The sequence below is a fragment of the Microcaecilia unicolor genome, chromosome 10 (assembly GCF_901765095.1).
Source record: "Microcaecilia unicolor chromosome 10, aMicUni1.1, whole genome shotgun sequence".
Taxonomy (NCBI): Eukaryota; Metazoa; Chordata; class Amphibia; order Gymnophiona; family Siphonopidae; genus Microcaecilia; species Microcaecilia unicolor.
In genome coordinates, this window is record NC_044040.1 from 37,802,922 (window position 1) to 37,823,043 (window position 20,122).

General features: G+C 40.1%; 1 protein-coding gene across 1 annotated transcript in view; it reads right to left on the bottom strand.

The window, feature by feature from the left end:
* Positions 1 to 20,122, bottom strand: part of LOC115479047 (mucin-2-like) — a 245,734-nt gene that overhangs the window by 201,379 nt on the left and 24,233 nt on the right. Inside the window, exons 4-7 of the mRNA XM_030216763.1 lie at positions 5,734 to 5,751; positions 5,585 to 5,602; positions 5,414 to 5,431; positions 4,686 to 4,715 (exon numbers count right to left, since the gene is read on the bottom strand). Coding sequence (XP_030072623.1) covers positions 4,686 to 4,715; positions 5,414 to 5,431; positions 5,585 to 5,602; positions 5,734 to 5,751 — 84 coding nt within the window. The remainder of the gene's footprint in view (positions 1 to 4,685; positions 4,716 to 5,413; positions 5,432 to 5,584; positions 5,603 to 5,733; positions 5,752 to 20,122) is intronic.

Sequence of the window (20,122 nt, forward strand, 5' to 3'; positions counted from 1 at the left end):
AGTGGCACTTGCTCCTAAGACAACCATAGATGTTTGAGGGCTCATTTTACAAAGCGGCGGTAAGCCCAATGCGGGCTTATTGCTCGCAATTTAGGAAGTACCACCAGGCTACCACAGCAGCCCGGTGGTACTTCCCACCCCTACTATGCAGTCATTTCTGGCGCTACGAAAATTTATAGCGCCAGATAGTACCTGGCAGTAATCAGGCAGTGCCACACACTGCCTGGTTACCGCCGGGTTAGCGCAAGAGTCTTTACCACCACCTCAATGGGTGGCGGTAAAGGCTCTCCCCCCCGAAATGGCCGTGCTTTACTTGCCACCCAACCATTTCCTGCAGGAAAGCGAGACTGGCCCTTTTACCACCTGCGGTAAAAGGGGGCCTCAGCGCGTGCGTAAAACATGCGCTGACAACAATGCAGGCCCCCTTTTGCCACAGCTTGGTTAAAGGAGGCCTTAATTAGAGTTTACTCCAAAAAAATCCATTATCTTTTCAAAGATTACTCTTTCCCTTGCAAACTATGAAGATCTAAGTAATATTTAGCAAGGATCTGTTCTAATCATTCTGAAGTTCACTCACATATAAGTAATATTATTGGGTATTACTTCTCTATCAAAAAAGATTTATAGAATTAATTTTTAATGGATAATAAAATTATTTGTAAACATGAAGCAAGAACTTCTTTGTATTAAGAATATCAATCAGGGTTAGAAGCCAGTAACTGCCAGCGGATTTCTACCACGAGCTAAAAACGCTACCATGGATTAAAGATTAGCGCATGTTATCAAAGGACCCATTTTATCCCTATGGGCCCTGATGCAGATAGCATGTGCTATTCTTTAGTAAAAGTCTCTTTAATATGACAAGAACTATGGAATATTTGTAAAGGATCAGTTCCTGTTATTTTGAATTTCACTCAAATTATAGTAATCTAATTCAATGGTATTTCTTTATCAATAAGGGCTTACAGAGTATATTTTTAATGGTATATTCACTACATGTGAATATGAAGCAAACCCTTCTTTGTACTAAAATAATCAAGGTTAGAAAACACTAAATCAATGACTATCTAATTCTTTATAATTTAACCACTTGGCCTATACTGCAGGCAGTAAGGGCTCCTGTGTTAACCGTTTGCTTACTAGTTAGCATGTGGAAATGTAGATGTGGTAAATGGTTAGCGCAGGAATGCCAATTCTTTGCCATTGAAATGCCCTCTCAAAAAGTTTTTGAAAAAATAATTACTGTGCGCTTAGTGCAGGCAAATGGCCAAACTCATGCAGAATACTTTGGTGTGTTCTGTGTTAGGCCATTTTTGCTGTGTTAGGCAACATAGAAGGGCATAATCGAGCGGGGCCGGCCATCTGTATGGGCAGCCATCTCTAAAGCCGGCCCCGGAAAGAGGCATACCCGACCATATTATCGAAACAAGATGGCCAGCCATCTTACGTTTCGATAATACGGTCGGGGCCGTCCAAATCTCTACATTTGGGCCGGAGTTAGAGATCGCCACCATTGGTTTCCCGCCGATAATGGAAACCAATGGCAGCCATCTCAAACCCAGCCAAATCCAAGCCATTTGGTCATGGGAGGAGCCAGCTTTTATAGTGCAGTGGTCCCCCTCACATGCCAGGACACCAACCGGGCACCCTAGGGGGCACTGCAGTGGACTTCACAAATTGATCCCAGGTGCATAGCTCCCTTACCTTGGGTGCTGAGCCCCTCCCCAAACCCCCAAAACCCACTACCCACAACTGTACACCACTACCATAGCCCTTAAAGGGTAAAGGGGGCACCTATATATGGGTACAGTGGGTTTGTGGTGGGTTTTGGAGGGCTCACATTTATCACCACAAGTATAACAGGTAGGGGGGGTATGGGCCTGGGTCCGCCTGCCTGAAGTGCACTGCATCCACTAAAAACTGCTCCAAGGACCTGCATACTGCTGTCATGGAGCTGGGTATGACATTTGAGGCTGGCAAAAAATGTTTAAAATTTTTTTGTGGGTGGGAGGGGGTTGGTGACCACTGGGGGAGTAAGGGGAGGTGATCCCCTATTCCCTCTGGTGGTCATCTGGTCAGTTGGGGCACTTTTTTGAGACTTGGTCCTAAAAATAAATGGAACAAGTGAAGCCGGCCAAGTGTTCGTCAGAGCCGGCCTTCTTTTTTCCATTATCGGCCGAAGCCAGCCATCTGGTAACCATGCCCCCGTCTGGCCTTCTGTACCCTGCCGAAACGCCCCCTTTAACTTTGGCTGGCCCTGAGATGGAATGCAGTTGAAGCCGGCCAAAATCGGCTTTTGATTATACCGATTTGGCCTTCTCCTTCGAAAATAAGCAGGATTATCACCTAAAGCAGCTTATTAAAAGGGTCCCTTAGAAAACTGGAGAGGGTTTCTAGATATGGGGCTAGATTCCATCTATTCTGATATATCCTGAAACTGAACATGGCCAAGACCGAGCTTATTGTCTTCCCACCCAAACCCACTTCTCCTCTCCCTCCACTCACTATCTCAGTTGATAACACCCTCATCCTCCCCGTCTCATCTGCCCGTAACCTCGGAGTCATCTTCGACTCCTCCCTCTCCTTCTCTGCGCATATCCAGCAAATAGCCAAGACCTGTCGCTTCTTCCTCTATAACATTAGCAAAATTCGCCCTTTCCTCTCTGAGCACACCACCCAAACTCTCATCCACTCTCTCATTACCTCCCGCCTTGACTACTGCAACCTAATCCTCACTGGCCTCCCACTTAGCCATGTATCCCCCCCTTCAGTCCATTCAGAACTCTGCTGCATGCCTTATCTTCCGCCTGAACCGATATACTCATATCACCCCTCTCCTCAAGTCACTTCACTGGCTTCCGATCAGATACCACATACAGTTCAAGCTTCTCCTACTAACCTACAAATGCACTCGATCTGCAGCCCCTCCTTACCTCTCTACCCTCATCTCCCCTTACGTTCCTACCCGTAACCTCCGCTCTCAAGAGAAATCCCTCCTTTCAGTACCCTTCTCCACCACCGCCAACTCCAGGCTCCACCCTTTCTGCCTCGCCTCACCCCATGCTTGGAACAAACTCCCTGAGCCCATAAACCAGGCCCCCTCCCTGCCCATCTTCAAATCATTGCTCAAAGCCCACATCTTCAATGTCGCCTTCGGCACCTAAGCACTACACAGTACTCAGGAAATCTAGACTGCCCCAACTTGACATTTCGTCCTTTAGATTGTAAGCTCCTTTGAGCAGGGACTGTCCTTCTTTGTTAAACTATACAGCGCTGCGTAACACTAGTAGCGCTCTAGAAATTTTAAGTAGTAGTAGTAGTAATATAGGGTTACCATATGGCTCCAGAAAAAGGAGGACAGATTGAGCCAGTCTGGGTTTTACTTCTATTGCTTTCAATTGAAGCAAAACCAGGACTGGATCAATGTGTCCTCCTTTTTCTGGAGCCATATGGTAACCCTAGTCTGATACTGATGCCTAGGCGTATTCTATTAGATGCACTTAAATTCAGGCGCGATATATAGAATACACTTGGGCAAGGCAGGTGCACCTAAATCTGGCAGCTGATTCAGCGTCCAGTCCAGCGTCATTTTAGTCACTCAATTTTTGCACAAGTCCGCGTCTGGGTTCCCTGAGGAAGAAATACGAAACGGGACCGTCGGAGTCTATATGCAGGACAGATTTGTTAAAAGATAAGTTATTTTGTGGTTTTGTTTGACTTCTTAGAGCTGGAACTATGTGTGAATATAAGCATTTATAAATATAAGAAAATAAAAATAGATTTATTTTTGGGGGGTTTTTCAGTCTATGATGACTTGTTGTGCATGTAATTAATGAACAATATTCAATATTGCAGCACTTGTTGAGACTTTTCCCCCTCTTTTTCTTCTTTTTTCTGGACTAAGTTGGACTGCTTTGATGTCCTTGTTTTGATATAGACAACACCACACTGCTTGTTTGGATTTGATTTTCATTTTGAATGGCAGATGTGTGAGATCTGAGTGTGTTTTTTTGCGCCTAAATCTAGGCACATCCATTTAAGCTGGTGTAAATGCCCTCCCCTACATCTACGCACGGTGGTAAAATTTCTGTACTAAGCAGTGTTAAAAAGTGGCCTGTGCTATTTGTAGCACATGTGTTTCCTGTCCACTGAGGCCATTTTTAGCATGGCAGTAAAATGGCCACAATTTCTATTTTCCCCTTAATGGCCACGTGCTAATTAGTGCATGGTCATTAGCGCATGAGCCCTTACTGCTACCTATTTACTAGGCACTAAGGGTGCACATACTAACTCCGTGATAATCAGACAGTGCACAGTGATTTATCTGTGTTACTTGATTAGTGCAAAACATATCTCTCTGCCTCCAAAGCACCCTCGTGCTAACCTGGTGCTAACTGGGAACCACACAGCACTGCCCGATTACCACCGGATACACACTGGCACTACAAAAATAAATATATTTTTGTAGCACCAAATATGATGGCGTGCTGGGGATGGGAACTACTGCCAGACTGCTGCGGTAGCCCTGCGGTACTTCCTTTTTAACGAGCAGTAAGCCAACGTTGGGCATACCGTCACTTTGTAAAAGGGACCCAATATTAATTTAAAACATCAAAACAGTACCAGTAGTTCTACAATGAAATGGTACATACTAAACAAAGATTATATGTGTAAATGAAAATTACCTGTTGTAGGTGAGGTTTCGGTTAATGTGACTGCAAAAATAAAAAGTTAATAGTTTAGAATTTTATCTTAAAGCACTAATTTTTTAAAACTGTAAGGGGTCCTTTCACCAAGCTGCGGTAAAAGGGGGCTCATGGTGGTGTCGGCGCACAGGTTTCCCATGCATTGAGGCCTCCTTTTACCACAACAGAGGGTATGTAAATAGCTATGCGCTAAGGGGGTCTTTTACTAAGTTGTGCTAGCTTTTTTAGCTCCTGCTAAAAAATCAACTGACGCTAAAGACTGAGATGCCCATTATATTCCTATGGGCGTCTCAGAGTTTAGAGCCAGCAGATTTTTAGCATGAGCTAAAAACACTAGCACACCTTAGTAAAAGACCCATATTGGCGCAAAGTCATTTTCTCCTGGAGTCCTTACTGCCTTCTATTTAGGAGGCGGTAAGGGCTCCCACACTAACCTGGCTGTAACCACTACCACCAGGTAAGCCCCCAGCACCAGACAAAAGTGTTCCTGGTGCCAGAAATGGCATGCGCCAAAAGCCGGAACTACCGCCAGACTCCTGAGCAAGCCTGGCAGTAGGGCCAATTTGCCACACACCATTGCCGCAGTAGCCCTTCCGTGGCCTGATAAAAGGACCCCTAACATATTGTAAAATAGAATAGAAAGAAAATAGTAGTATCTCTAAATGCTCTCTTAAAATAGTAGAGAGTTTAAACTGATGTTGTACTACCTGGAGGGATTGGTGGCCCTACAAAAAGCAGAGGAATATTGGTTAACAATTGTATTAAAAAAAAATATTCATTTGAAAACATTAAACTGTTCAAAAGAAAAATATAAAGAAAATAATAGCATTTTCAATATGCAATTAAAATAATAGATAATTTAAATAATATAGTTGTACCTGTACTGGTTGTGTTTCCTACAAAAGGCAAAGAATTTTTGGTTTAGAATTTTATTTTAAAAACACTGATTTGCAGGCATCAAATATAAAGAAAATTATTGTTTTAATAATGTATTAAATATTAGATAATTAAATGGATAATGTAGTACCTGGAGTGGTTGTATTTCCTATAAAAACAAAGAATTTTTGATTTAAAATTTTATTTTAAAAACACTTTTTAAACAACATTTTTATAAGGTAAAATAAGAGAATAATGCTTTTTAGTGCTTTGTTAAATCAAGATTATTTTAACTTATATTATATTACCTGCATTGGTTGCTAATCCATAGTAAGGAGGGACTTTCAGTATCATTTATATTAAAATATTAAAATTTCACTTTGAAATTCAGAGGTGAAATCACCCTATGTAATACTGGAAACAAGACTATAGAAATTAGCTATTTGGATTGGCTGCTTACCTGTAATAGGCATTTACTGAAAACAACAGTTCACCAGTCACACAGATGGTGGCATCATCTGATGGTACTCAAACAGAATTCTTGCTCTAGAGCTCTCCATTGAAGACATGATGATCCTGTAAGCATATGTGATAGCTCCCATGTTCTTATGACTCTGCAGCTGGCTGCCTTACTTCTCTCTATTTAATTTGCAGGATTCCAGAAGTTACCTGTAATAGGTAACTTTGTTTTCAAAAGGACTAGCAGTTTATCTAATTATGCAGGAGGGACTTTCTATCACCCACTGTGGTACATAAGAACATAAGAGTAGCCCAGTATCCTGTTTCCAACAGTGGCCAAACCAGGTCACAAGTACCTGACAGAAACCCAAATAGTAGCAAGATTCCATGCTACCAATCCCAGCGCAAGAAGTGGCTTCCCCATGTCTGTCTCAATAGCAAACTATGGACTTTGTCCAAATCATTTTAAACCCAGATATGCTAACTGCTGTTACTACATTCTCTGGCAAAGAGTTCCAGAGTTTAACCATCCATTGAATAAATATTTCCTCCTATTTGTTTTAAAAGTATTTCCATTTAACTTCCTCGAGTGTCCCCTAGTCTTTGTATTTTTGGAATGAGTAAAAAAATCGATTTACTTCTCACCACTCAGGATTTTGTAGACCTCAATTATATCTCCTCTCATCCATCTCTTTTCCAAGCTCTTTAGCCTTTCCTCATATGAGAGGAATTCCATCCCCTCTATCGTTTTGGTTGCTCTTCTTTGAATCTTTTCTAATTCCGATATATCTTTTTTGAGATTATGGTGACCAGAACTGAACGCAAATTCAAGGTGCAGTTGCACCATGGAACGATACGGAGGCATTATAGTATTTTTGGCCTTATTCACCATCCCTTTCCTAATAATTCCTAGCAACCTGTTTGCATTTTTGGCCACTGCTACCATTGAGCAGAAGATTTCAGCGTATTATCTACGACACCTAGATATCTTTCTTGGTTGCAGACCCCTAAGGTGGACCCTAGCATTAGGTAACTGTGATTCAGATTATTCTTTCTAATGTGCATCACCTTGCATTTGTCCACAGTAAATGTCATCTGCCATTTGGATACCCAGTCTTCTAATTTCCTAAGGTCTTCCTGCAATATTTCATAGTCCGCATGTGTTTTAACAAACCTGAATAGTTTTGTGTCATCTGCAGATTTAATCACCTCATCAACATTCTATTTCATTTATAAATATGTTAAATAGCACCATGTCCCAGTACTGATCCCTGCGGCACTCCACTGTTCACCCTCCTCCATTGAGAGAAATGACCATTTTACCCTACCCTCTGTTTTCTGTCCAATAACCAATTTCTAATCCACACCAGAACATTGCCTCCTATCCCATGACTCTTTAATTTTCTCAGACGTCTCTTATGAGGAACTTTTATCAAAAGCTTTCTGAAAATCTAGATACACTACATCAACTGACTCACCTTTATCCACATGTTTATTCACGCCTTCAAAGAAATGAAGCAAATTGGTGAGGCAAGAATTCCCTCGGCTGAACCCATGCTGACTCTGTCCCATTAAACCATGTTTGCTTATGTGTTCCATAATTTTATTCTTTATAATAGTTTCCACTATTTTGCCCAGCACTGTCGTCAGGCTTACCGGTCTGTAATTTCCCAGATCACCCCTGGAATGCTTTTTAAAAATCGGCATCACATTGGCCACCCTCCAATCTTCAGGTACTATGCACGATTTTAATGATAGGTTACATATTACTAAAATACAACAAAAAGTACCTTTGTTCTTTCATCAAGTGTTTGACTCAAAGAATGAAGGTACTTTTTGTTCTAGATGTGCCAAGTAACTGAGTGGATGGAATTTATTTCTGTTGCATAAGGAAGATGCTTGGTAGCTGTGCACAGTATTCTTTTCACATTAGATGACAATTGTTCCCTGACACAGGAGCTATGCACCAAAACACAGCCCATGTCAGGTCCACATTGGAATAAAGAACTGTGTCCCATTTCTAAAGGCTCTTGGTGCTGTACTTTGGACCCTCTCCGTGTTGCTGTATTGGTAACATATTACTAACAGCAGATCAGCAGTTTTATATTTGAGTTCTTTGAATACCTTCGGATGTAAGCCATCCGGTCCAGGTGATTTACTACTCTTTAATTTGTTAGTTTGGCTCAGTACAGTTTCTCTGGTAGGGCCTTGTCTTCTCTGAGTGCCCCTTTTGCTCCCTCATGATCTAACAGTCCCACAGATTCCCTCACAGGCTTTCTGCTTCTCATGTACCTTTAAAAGTTGTTGCTGTGAGTTTTAGCCTGTGCTGCAAGTTTCTCTTCATATTCTTTTTTAGCCTTCTTTATTAATGTTTTGCATCTGACTTACCAGTGCTTATGTTGCTTCTTATTTTCTTCATTTTTTGAAGGACATTGTTTGGCTGTAATAACCTCTTTCACTTCACCTTTTAAATATGTGGCTGTTATTTTCTCTTCTTTCCACCTTTGCAAATATGTGTAATGCATCTGGTCTGGACTTCCAAGATGGTATTTTTGAATAACGCCCATGCCTGATTTAGTATCCTAATCATTGCAGCCGATCCTTTTAGCTTCTTTTAACTAATTTCCTCGTTTTATTATAGTCGCCAGGGGACACAACACCGACACCTCTCGCACTATTCCCTGCACGCCACCAAGGACCAGGTCCAAAATGGCTCTCCCTCTTGTCGGTTCCTGGACCAGTTGCTCCAGGAAGCAGTCGTTTATAGAAATGTTATCTCCCTGGCACTCCCTGATGTAACATTTATCCAGTCAGTATTGGGGTAATTGAAGTCAACTAATATGACAACCAAATTCTACTCAAAAATATCCGTGTATTGAAGGTGTTTTAATTCATTTATTCATGAAAATATGTGGAGAAAAAAAGACTTCAGAAACCATGGAGAAATCTCTTAAAGGAGAGCCTTTTCAAATATTCAGAGAAACTCCTCTTCAATCACTAGTCTTCACAAAAAAACTCCACTCTTCATTCATGAAATACTTATACAAATACCTTTTACAATACACTAGGGTAGATGCGTTATTTCAACAACATATATCCGGTGAAAAAACATTCATTTGTAACTTAGCTTGAATAGTAATGATGCCACTCGTCCACATTAATTTTCAGTCTTCGATGTCCATAAAGCCCAACAGGAGACCCTGTTTCACCATCATCGGGCTGTTTCAAGGGCTAGACACTGCATCCAAATTATCAAGCTTCTCACATTCACCACACACTGTGCCTCTTCATGGCGTCTTTGAATCCAGGATGGCTTCCCTTCACTATATACACGTCATTTCCTTCCTCATTACTTGCTGACGTTGTGAAGACTAGTGATTGAAGAGGAGTTTCTCTGAATATTTGAAAAGGTTCTCCTTTAAGAGATTTCTCCATGGTTTCTGAAGTCTTTTTTTCTCCACATATTTTCATGAATAAATGAATTAAAACATCTTCAATACACGGATATTTTTGAGTAGAATTTGGTTGTGATATTAGTTGATATATATTCTACTAATTCCTTTATTATACAATAGTGGTAATTGAAATCACCCATTAATTATAGTGTTGCCCAATTTTCCAGCTTCCCTAATTTCTGTAAACATTTCTTCATCAGTCTGTTCGTTCTGTTCTGGCAGACAGTAGTGATCCATAATGATTCCACTCTGCTGTTTCATGAGGAATGTTTATTTTATTTGACTCAATTCCCTTTTTAACATATACCACAACCCCCCTTCCAATTTGATCCTTTCTATCATTGCGATACAATTTGTACCCTGTTAACACAGTGTCCCATCGATTGTCCTTTTTTTATTCTATTCTTTGTCCTTCTGCATCTATGTTTTAGTGTTACACACCACTCTGATATCCCATATGGTTGCAAACAGCAATATAATAAATTTATGTAACTATTACATCGGAATAAAACACCACCTGCTAAAGAGGTGAAGTTAGAGAAATCAGCCCACCAAAATTACCAAATGGAGCTGCAGAAAACAAACTAGAGCTTTGGAACACGATCACAGGTATGCCAGAAGGTGTTCAAGTCTTCAGTGCAAGTCCTGTATTAGCACCATTAGATGGAATTCTCATCTGTGTGATCAGGTAAACTACTTGTCCTTAAAGAAAAAAACCCCGTGCATTATATATATTTTACTATGAATGATCCTCATTATTTATTTTTTGACATACAACCTTGCTCAAACACTATTAATAATCCTAGAAGGGAAGTTATCAATGTGCCCACATTAAGATGGTCTTTTTTAACCACTTATTCATGATATTTTAACAAAGGTACCATTTTATGCAATGAGATCTAGTTATTAATAACCTGGGTTAACAAAAATATAATCCATCTTAACCATAGCCCATATTGATAACTTCCCCCACCCCCTACAGTTGAGAGGGGAAGCCACTCAAATCCTGAGGAAACAATACCAGGATTTTCACACAGTCTCATTTGCATGCTTCTTGAAAACATTGGATCCATAAATAAATGGGGGAAACAGGTACAAACACACATACAGACATATACATACTCGTACATACATATACACATAATGTTTAGTACTATCACAAATTATCTCACTTTAGCTAGATAGTGGTAATATTCAGTGGATCTCCAGCTGAAGTTATCTGGATATCTTAGCTTCAGAATTGCAGACCTAAAAGATCTGAATAAATTATCCAGATATTTTTAAGCTATGATATTCAGTGGCTCTGGGATATCCATATATCTCAATGAAAATATTTTTAATGATATCTAGATAAGTCTTCTGGATATCTTTAATCTGAGTATCAGCCCCTATCCTGCAAATTCTATATAGTGCGACTGGAATTGTGCACACAAATCTTGGTATATTCTGATTTGCGTGACCAACTCAATTGGTTGACAAGCCAATCAGCACTGATAATTGGATGTTAAGCAATTATCCGCACTAATCGGCTCTAATTAGAATTTACGTGTACTACTCACTAAGCATATTCTGTAATGTAGTCCATGTAAATTCTACCATGTGAATCCCAAAAGGAAGAATGACTATAGAAAGAGCATGGGCATTCCTAAAATTTATGCACAGTATTATAGAAAAACCAGCTCCGTGCCTAAAGTTAGGCATGGGCATTTACACCAGGTTTTTATTGGTGTAATGGCTGCACCTAAATTCTAGTTACATTGACAGATTTAAGCATATTCTATAAACCGTGCCTAACTTTAGGGGCAGTTTACAGAACAGCCTAAGCGCGTTTTCCTTTGGTGCTGATTGTTTAGGCGACATATATAGAATTAGATCCTACATGTATAAAAGTAAATAAATAAAAACAATTGTTCCCATTTACCTATCTATATAAATGTTATATTCCATTCTTCCCTCACAGCTGTTCTTTCCTTGAAGATACAACATTCAGAGGACACAAGACACACCTTACAATATTGTCATGTTCTCACTTTCTCCTAGTGCAGTGGTTCCCAATCCTGGTCCTAGAGGCTCCCCAGCCAGTCAGGTTTCTAGGATATCCACAATGAATATTCATGAGATATATTTGCATGCACTGCCTCCACTGCATGCAAATCTCTCTCATGAATATTCATTGTGGATATCCTGAAAACCTGGCTGGCTGGGGTGCCTCCAGGACCAGATTTGAGAACTATTGCCCTACTGCATTTCTTCTTTGGTAAAAATGGATAAGGATCTGGCCACTGAAGTCTTGGATCCTCTATTCCACCACCTACCCTGCGTCTCCAGCATTCATGCAAGAGTACAGGGTGTTCTGCCTTTATACAGCCCACTCCAAAATGCACTCTAACAACTTAAACAATGCTGTCATCATACATATTGACTTCCATCAAGCCTTTCGTGGCAGAATACCCTTAACACACCCTGCTCTCACTAGTCTGAAGAGGTTCGGTACTCATGCAGGCAAACATACCATGTACCAATCACTGTAAAAAAGTGAAAGCAAAAGAAGAAACATTGCAACTACCTCTTTTTGCACCTTCTCTCAAGGTATTGCTATATAATCAGAAATAAGCACAAGATGCCTCTCAGCTATGGTAAGGGAACATAAACAGACCTGGCACCTTTAAGAGATAGAAGGTGTTGGACACAGTATAGAAAGGCTGACAATATATTATCATGCTCATTGCAAAAGTAAGATTGACTGGAACACTACTCCCCCCAATCAACACCCATCAACATTTCTGCAGCTAAATCAGAAAGCTCAATACTAGGATTCTGTAGACAATACTGGTTGGTTGTGCATGTCAAAAATGAAATTGGATATTCAATACTGGTTGCCATAAACAGTCCAACATTGAATATCTGGTCTGACTGCCTGCATCGGGCAGTCACTGCGCAGCCCAACACTGGCTGAATATTGGGGGTAAATTATTTGTTTCCATTATATTCAGTAGGGTAAGAAATTTTGTATTCTCAGTGCGGTTTCCCATCTGTTGCCAAACAAACTCACTTAAAACTTGCTGCCAGGTATCTTCCAAAAAGGCAACAGTATTACAAGTCATCACGAATGGCACAAAAACCCCACAGCACCAAAACAGGTGCAAAGGGAACTAAAGGTAGCATGAAGACTGCAAGCGACTGTGTGAAGGGCAAAGGGGCACAAGCAGTGAAATGAAGACCACAAGGCACCAACACTGAGAAGAAGACCTTGACATGGTAGGAGAGGGGCAAAACAGAACCATCATTTGTAGGAATACCCCATGAAACTAGGAGAGGGTCAAAGTAGTATAAACATTGGAATGAAGATGCCACAATGCTGAACGAGAGGTAAAGTGGCACAAAAATTGGTATGAATACCCCCAAAGCCTCTGGGCAGGGGACAAAGAAACACCAATTGAGTTAGGTTAGAATCAAAGTTTTGTGGGGTAAAGACGTTGTTTGAGGAAAGCATGAAGAAATATTTGTCTCCATAGACAAATTTGCCCCCCAAAATTGGATGGCCTACTATCTATAACATTGAAAGCTTGATCACAGGACAGTACTTAGGTCCATGACTTGAAAGGAAAATTGGAATGAAGCCTTAAGTTTCATCTGTCCTGTTGCTCTGTCACAAAGGAGCTACTACTGACCAGTACTAGCATCTGGAACAATAGGATTATATTATACAGACCTTCTCACTGCTCTAGCATTCCTGTAGCTGCTATATGGAGTACACCAGGAGCTACATGGTTAAGAGAGAAGCCAATGAGTAGTTATACTCTGGGCTGCAGAGGAGGCGCATGCCACAGGAGGAGCTCGTTGGATCAGTATATGGAATGTCCATGTATAGAAACCAAATGTTGCTCCAATGTGCCACTCCATAGTCTTGTTACTCCTTCTGCTGTCCAGAGAATAGCTATTCATTGGCTTCCTCCTTGATCCTACAGGGCATGTGGTTTCTGCAGCAAGTCTCTAGCTGCCAATCCCAACGGTTATGGGTCTGATCCCCACTGAGCCTCCTGCTAACCAAGAAAAAAGAAGTGCTATTTTTCTGGCCCCAATAGACTATAATGGCATCCAAAGCTAAGGGGTTTTCAGCATCTCATTCCTTATGCTTTTTAGCCATTTTATCAAACAAATGCACATCCCTAGCACACAGGAAAGTTGTTGCTATTTCTGTAAGAATGCCTTGCAATCTGACCCTGAACTTGGCATTTGTGATGCTTGAGAATCTTATTGAGCATCTTTAGAAATGTTTGGACTGTGGGATGGGGGGGGGGGGGGGGGGGAGGAGAAGACATCTGTCAAGTTGAGAAGGAGTGCCAAGAGGGAGTGAGAGTACTAGGGTTATAAGAGAACTATGCTGGGAGGGAGTGAGAGGACTAGGATGGTGCTGATAAAAATCTGTTGTTAATTTTTTAAACAGACATTTGAAGATTTGAATTAAGCTATCAGAAATTGAATTACCTATAGAAAATTTAACTAGAATTATTGCTTTAGAAATAATTATTTAACAAGAATTATTGCTTAGACTGTGAAATAAACACCTATTTCCATACCCTCCAAAAAAAACTTAATTGCTTGAAAAATACATATTAAAATCCATTTATTTGTGGGAAACCAAGACGGCATCACAGTGAAGACACCAGGTATTTTGCTCCTGCCTTTACCTTGAACTTCCTGGCTGGTTTTCCATCAGCGGCAGGTAGCAATTGCTGGCTTCCTCAGAATGGGACATACCAGCTGGCCTGAACATGAAGGAGAATTCAGACCTTGGGAGAGAAGTTTCACTCAGCCCAGTGGGACTGGTGTCTCCCCAACAACCGTGAGACTCTGCAGCTTCGGGAATGTATCAGCCTAGGGAAGCTATGTTGGTTGACATGCTCAGGGGCAAGCTGATACTGCAAGAAGATACCGCAGTTGGAATATCTTTGGGTGACTTTGTACAGGTCTCCCTGGAACTTGAGGAGATGGTAGGAGGCCAATTGATGGGAAAGGGAATTCCAGCTATCCCACCCTTGGTGAGGCCTCCAAAGGTATCTCTCAACACTATTTGGAAAGCTTTGGAGCCCACTACATGGTATGTGCAGGAATTTCTTCTCTTACTCAGCAACATGCACTAAGAATTGCTAAATGTGAAGAGGATTTGAAAACTCAAGCAGAGAAGACAATGTCTTAGATTCTGAAATTCAAAAGTCTCAGGCAACTCAAGTGAGTTTAATTCAAGACAAAATGATAATATATTGGAAAATAAAAAAATCTTGATAATTTTACTAGGCACTTAAATTTGAGAATATTGAACTTTCCAAAGTTACTTACTACAACTCCTAAGCATTTGTTTTAAAGATTTTTGAAAGAGAATTTTAAATATTCTGACTCTGGGCTACCGCCTCTTCATAAAGTATATTAAAAGAACGAATTGTGTTCAAAGTTTGCACCCTGGTCCACAAAATTGTTCACGGTGAAGCCCCGATCTATATGTCAGACCTCATAGACCTGCCAACTAGGAACACAATAAGATCAGCATGCACATTCCTGAATCTCCACTACCCCAGCTGTAAAGGACTTAAATATAAATCCACATATGCATCCAGCTTCTCCTACATAAGCACAGAACTTTGGAACGCACTACCGAAGGCCATAAAAACAATGCACGACCTAACAATATTCCGAAAACTACTGAAAACTGACCTATTCAAGAAGGCATACCATAATGATCCATCATAAATACTAGACAACTAGACTTTCATGAACTAGACAAAACCGAACTCTTTACACTTGACTGATAACCTCGCTGCTACTAATGAAAGTTACGCAATACGCACTACCACTTTATTTCTCATGTCGGAAATGAACTTTCTATAGTTGACTATCTAACTTATGTTATAACTTACTCTATCAATCAGGATCTTCTATGCAATACCACTCTGTATTCTACTTTACCATGTATGCGCCTTAATGCAATACCATTTGTAATTCTCTACCCGGAAATGGTGATCACCAATACGGCATAATGTAAGCCACATTGAGCCAAATGCTACAAAATAAATAAAATAAATAACTAGATGTGTAAGCTCTCCTGCTCACAATTCGAGGGTGGATTTGTCTTCTGATAGTTTGACTATCACTAGTATTTTGGAAAGCTCGGTTGAAGAAGTGACTTTAAGAAGTACCTTTTTGGTGACTTTTGTTTTTCAACAAGATAAAGAGGTGCTTTTGCATCTCTTTTTCAGCTCTTCTGATGTTAGTTTCCTTGTTGGAAAGATTTCTGTTTTCCAGATATTTCCAAATGGACTCAAAGTAGGAGTAAGAAATTTTTGTCTTTTAACAAGTTGTTTCTTTGGTGGCCAGATTTGAATTAAGATATCCTTGTAAATATGTAATCCTTTTGGATCAACATTCTTATGTTTTTTATGAGCCCTCACAGTTGCAATGTTTCCTTGAGGGAAGGGGAGTTACAAAATCTATATCTTGATTGCTTTTGGAGATCTTTTTAATTTAAAAACAGTCTGTGATATTATGAGGATATTCACTTTTATCTTTTAATACTTATTTTGAACAGATATTAGCTCAATCTGGTTTTCTGAATTGGTTTTCTCTTTTAATGTGGTCTAATTTGAGCTGAAATATAATAACTTCTATGTTATTCTTCATTGTATTAGATTTGTATTTCCTGTTGATTTTCTGGTTTGGATTCACAGTTTTCTTTGATGTAAATATTTTAAAAATTTTTAAATCTATTTATTTAGTTGGTTATTTATTTTGTTATTTGTTTAAAATTATGTATTTACTGCTTCTCAAAACAGAAGCCCTTGTTACATACAATTGATGTCCTCTGCTTTTTGTGCATGGTGCCTTTGCATTTTTTTAAATTACTTCTTAGTGCAACCATTACCTTCTTGTATAAGTTTCTCTCTACTTCACCTGCTTTTCACTGAAACCCACAGTACATAGCAGCATCTTCAAAGGGCTGGTGTCTTGCTCAGTACATCACAAATGCATGTACTCTTTTGAAAACATTAAACTGTGTCCAAAAGGAAGATGATTAAAACTGCACTGCTGGATATTCAAAGGGCCCTGTTTACCATGCTAGAGGCCCGTTAGCGTTTTTAGCACGCGCTTACCGTGTAGATGTCCATAATATTTCTATGGGCGTCTACACAGTTAGCGTGTGCTAATTTTTAGCATGCGCTAAAAATGTTAGTGCACCTTAATAAACAGGGCCCCAAGGGTGCTCATTTTCAAAGCATTTAGACTTACAAAGTTGCATAGAAACCTATGGAACTTTGTAAGTCTATGTGCTTTGAAAATGAGCCTCGTGATTTAAATGGTTCGGAGAGGGTTCTGGCCATTTAAATCACTTGGCTGGGGCTAACTGGTTAGTGCCACTGAATATCCACAGTTAGCACCTAAGCCAAAACTACCCAACTTCTGGATGTTCCAGAAGCAGAGCTGGCACTTATACGGTTAAGTGTTGATATTCAGCCCTTAACTGCATAAGGTTAGCACATAAATTGGACCGTATAAAAAACAGTCCTATCTTTAAGCACTTCATCTTATGTGGTTAGGGGCTGAATTGCACTTAACTGCACAAGTTTTAGCAGCTAACATAACAACCAGGTATTCAATGCCTGTGTCAGACATGGCTAAGCATTGACTCTCCGGAAATACAGCTGGCAGCAGACATAAAAATACTGATCGCCGCTGGCTGAATATCCCCCGGGCCTGGGTAGTGTTTATCAACATATTATTGACACAGTATAGAATGTACTGGCTATTATAGTGCCTTGAACATGTGAAGAGCAATTCTATAAAGGGCACCTAAATTTAGACACCAATTACATGCACTAATTTAAAGAATAGGCATACTTAGCCATGAATGATGTCATAAATTGGTGCTAAATCCAATGAAGCGGACAAATATATTATTTACTATTGTACAGGGACATACAAACTAAAATAAATATAGTCCCAAGCACTTAAGTATTTCATTACATTAATCACAAAGGCAGAGAAAGCAGCATGTCAAAATATATTTTACCTGAAGGATCATCAGAATTTACAGCATCGATGCTGCTTCTAGAGCTTTCAATAGCAGCGATGTGTAAATCTTCATCGATCCAAATTTTGCATTTTTTTCAAAAAAATCCACTTGTTCCATACAGAAATTCAATTTTTTTAAACTGTAAACCAAGATTCAATCAAATGTAATTTTTTCAAAACTTTTTCCAAGAATTGTTCATGTTACTTAACTGGCAGCTGACCTGAACTTTGAAATCAGCTGCCAGTTAAGTAACAGGAACAATTCTTGGAAAAAGTTTTGAAAAGTTACATTTGATTGAACCTTGGTTTACAGTTTTAAAATGTTTTGAATTTCTGTCTGGAACAAGAGGATTTTTTTGAAAAAAAATGCAAAATTTGAATCGATGAAGATTTGCATATCGCTGCTATTGAAAGCTCTAGAAGCAGCGTTGATGCTGTAAATTAGGTAATTCCAACCACCTCTTTTACTCTGTAATGACGATCCATTTTGTTAGTCACATAATCTATTATGTAAACCATGTCTCTATGTAATATCAACTGTACCTTTTTACTCTGGAGTGGCAACTGCCACAAAGGAACATTGTAAGCCACATTGAGCCTGCAAATAGGTGGGGAAAATGTGGGATACAAATGCAGCAAATAAATAAATAAATTCTGATGATCCTTCAGGTAAAATATATTTTGACATGTTGCTTTCTCTGCCTTTGTGATTAATGTAATTAAATACTTTAAGTGCTTGGGACTATATTTATTTTATGTAAATTGGTGCTAGGCAGTATTCTATAAAATTGGCACCCTAATTGCAAATGGGCTGTACCAGTAGGTGAAGCATGGGCATGTCATGGGCATTCTACCTAGCAACACAGCACCTTACAGAATACTATCAGATGTGTGCATTGCACAGAGCACTTAGTCATGCCAGCTTATGCCTGTCATTGATCTGGCATATATTGTCACAACTAAGGCTTGGCATGCCAAAGCAGCTTTGTGCTACTCTTCTATAATGGGTTAGGCACACCTTCACACCATCAGAGAATTGGGCCTAAGCATATTTCTTTGTTGCGTCTACATTTAGGTGCCACTTTATATTATTGTACCCTTCGGGTTCCTAGAAAAAAGGAGAGCTTTTAAGTAATATCTTTCCCAATACTCAGTGGCACTTGTCTAGTTAGCAGAACCGGTAACCAGCAAAGTGCCAGTACCCATGACACTCAGTGGCTCTGTCTAGATCAGGGGTGTCCAACCTCTGCCCTCACCAGGTTGGGTTTTCAGGATTTTCCCAATGAATATGCAAGAGATCTAGTTGCATACAATGGAAGCAGTGCATGCAGATAGATCCCATGCATATTCATTGGGGAAATGCTGAAAACCTGACTGGATTGCGGTCCATGAGGACTGAGGTTGGACAACCCTGATCTAGATAGTGCTATTGAATATCAATACAAACTGCTTCAGCACCATCCAGATACTTTGGGTATTTGCTGATTCTGCCCCAACACTGCCCAAAGACTGCCCCTTCCCTATCTGAATAATAGGAAGAAACTTATACACGAAGGTAACAGTAGTTAGGGACTAAGGAAGCATTAATGACAGAATAAAGGCTGTCAATTTAATTTAAAAAAATGCTGATCACTGAATATTTATGTGCCTAATTTTTATTGAAAAATGAGGAATCCTGTTTACTAAAGTGCGGTAAAGTTTTGAAGTTACCATGCGTTAGATTAATGCATGCTAACTGCAAAGCCTCTATGGTAACTGTTAGGGGTATGTCTAACAGCTTTCCATGCAGTTAACACACAGGGCAGACCTTTACTGCATGTTAAAAGTGCATTGCTGATAGCTGCATCCAAAAATGCATTAAGGGGCCACAGGTATAAAATAGCACTGTCCCACCCACCCCCACCCCTCAAAACATCCATCTGGCATTGATTTAAGAACCCCGGCCCTTTACATATCCCTGGTTTTTACCAAGGGTTTCAGTGGTATCTAATGAGAGGCAGGAGTGATCCCTTGATGCTCTTACCCTGTCTCCTGTCTGGGTTCAAAATGCCACCTCTGATCTCTAGCAGTAGCCTTGCAGTAGTACTGCTAGGATTCAAGCTGCCTGCCGTTAAGGGTCAGAGGTACATTTTGAACTTGAGCTAGAAAGGTTCTTAAAACTACATTGTGGGGGGGGAGCTGCCTGGGGTGGTGGGGTTCAATTTTGAGGGCTGTCAGAGGTGCGTCATGGATGGTGTACATGCATTTATCACCTCCTCTTCAGTAAGCACTGTCCATGCAAATAAGCCATCTATTCTCTACCCCTTTCCTGGCCCCGCCATAGCACGCTGTTACCAAGTAAGTTACCGCATAATAAGTGCTGCAGCTGTGCAGTAACTGTTACCGTGTCTGTTTGGTAACTGCTGCTGTATGTTAATTCACATGGTAGCCACTTACTGTGCTTTAGTAAACAGATTCCTAAATCATGTTCATGCATGTAGGTGACACCTTTCTATAGTAACGGGAAGTTTAGAAAGTCTAAAACATGATTTAAAATATAGTTACCATACACTTCAAGCGGTG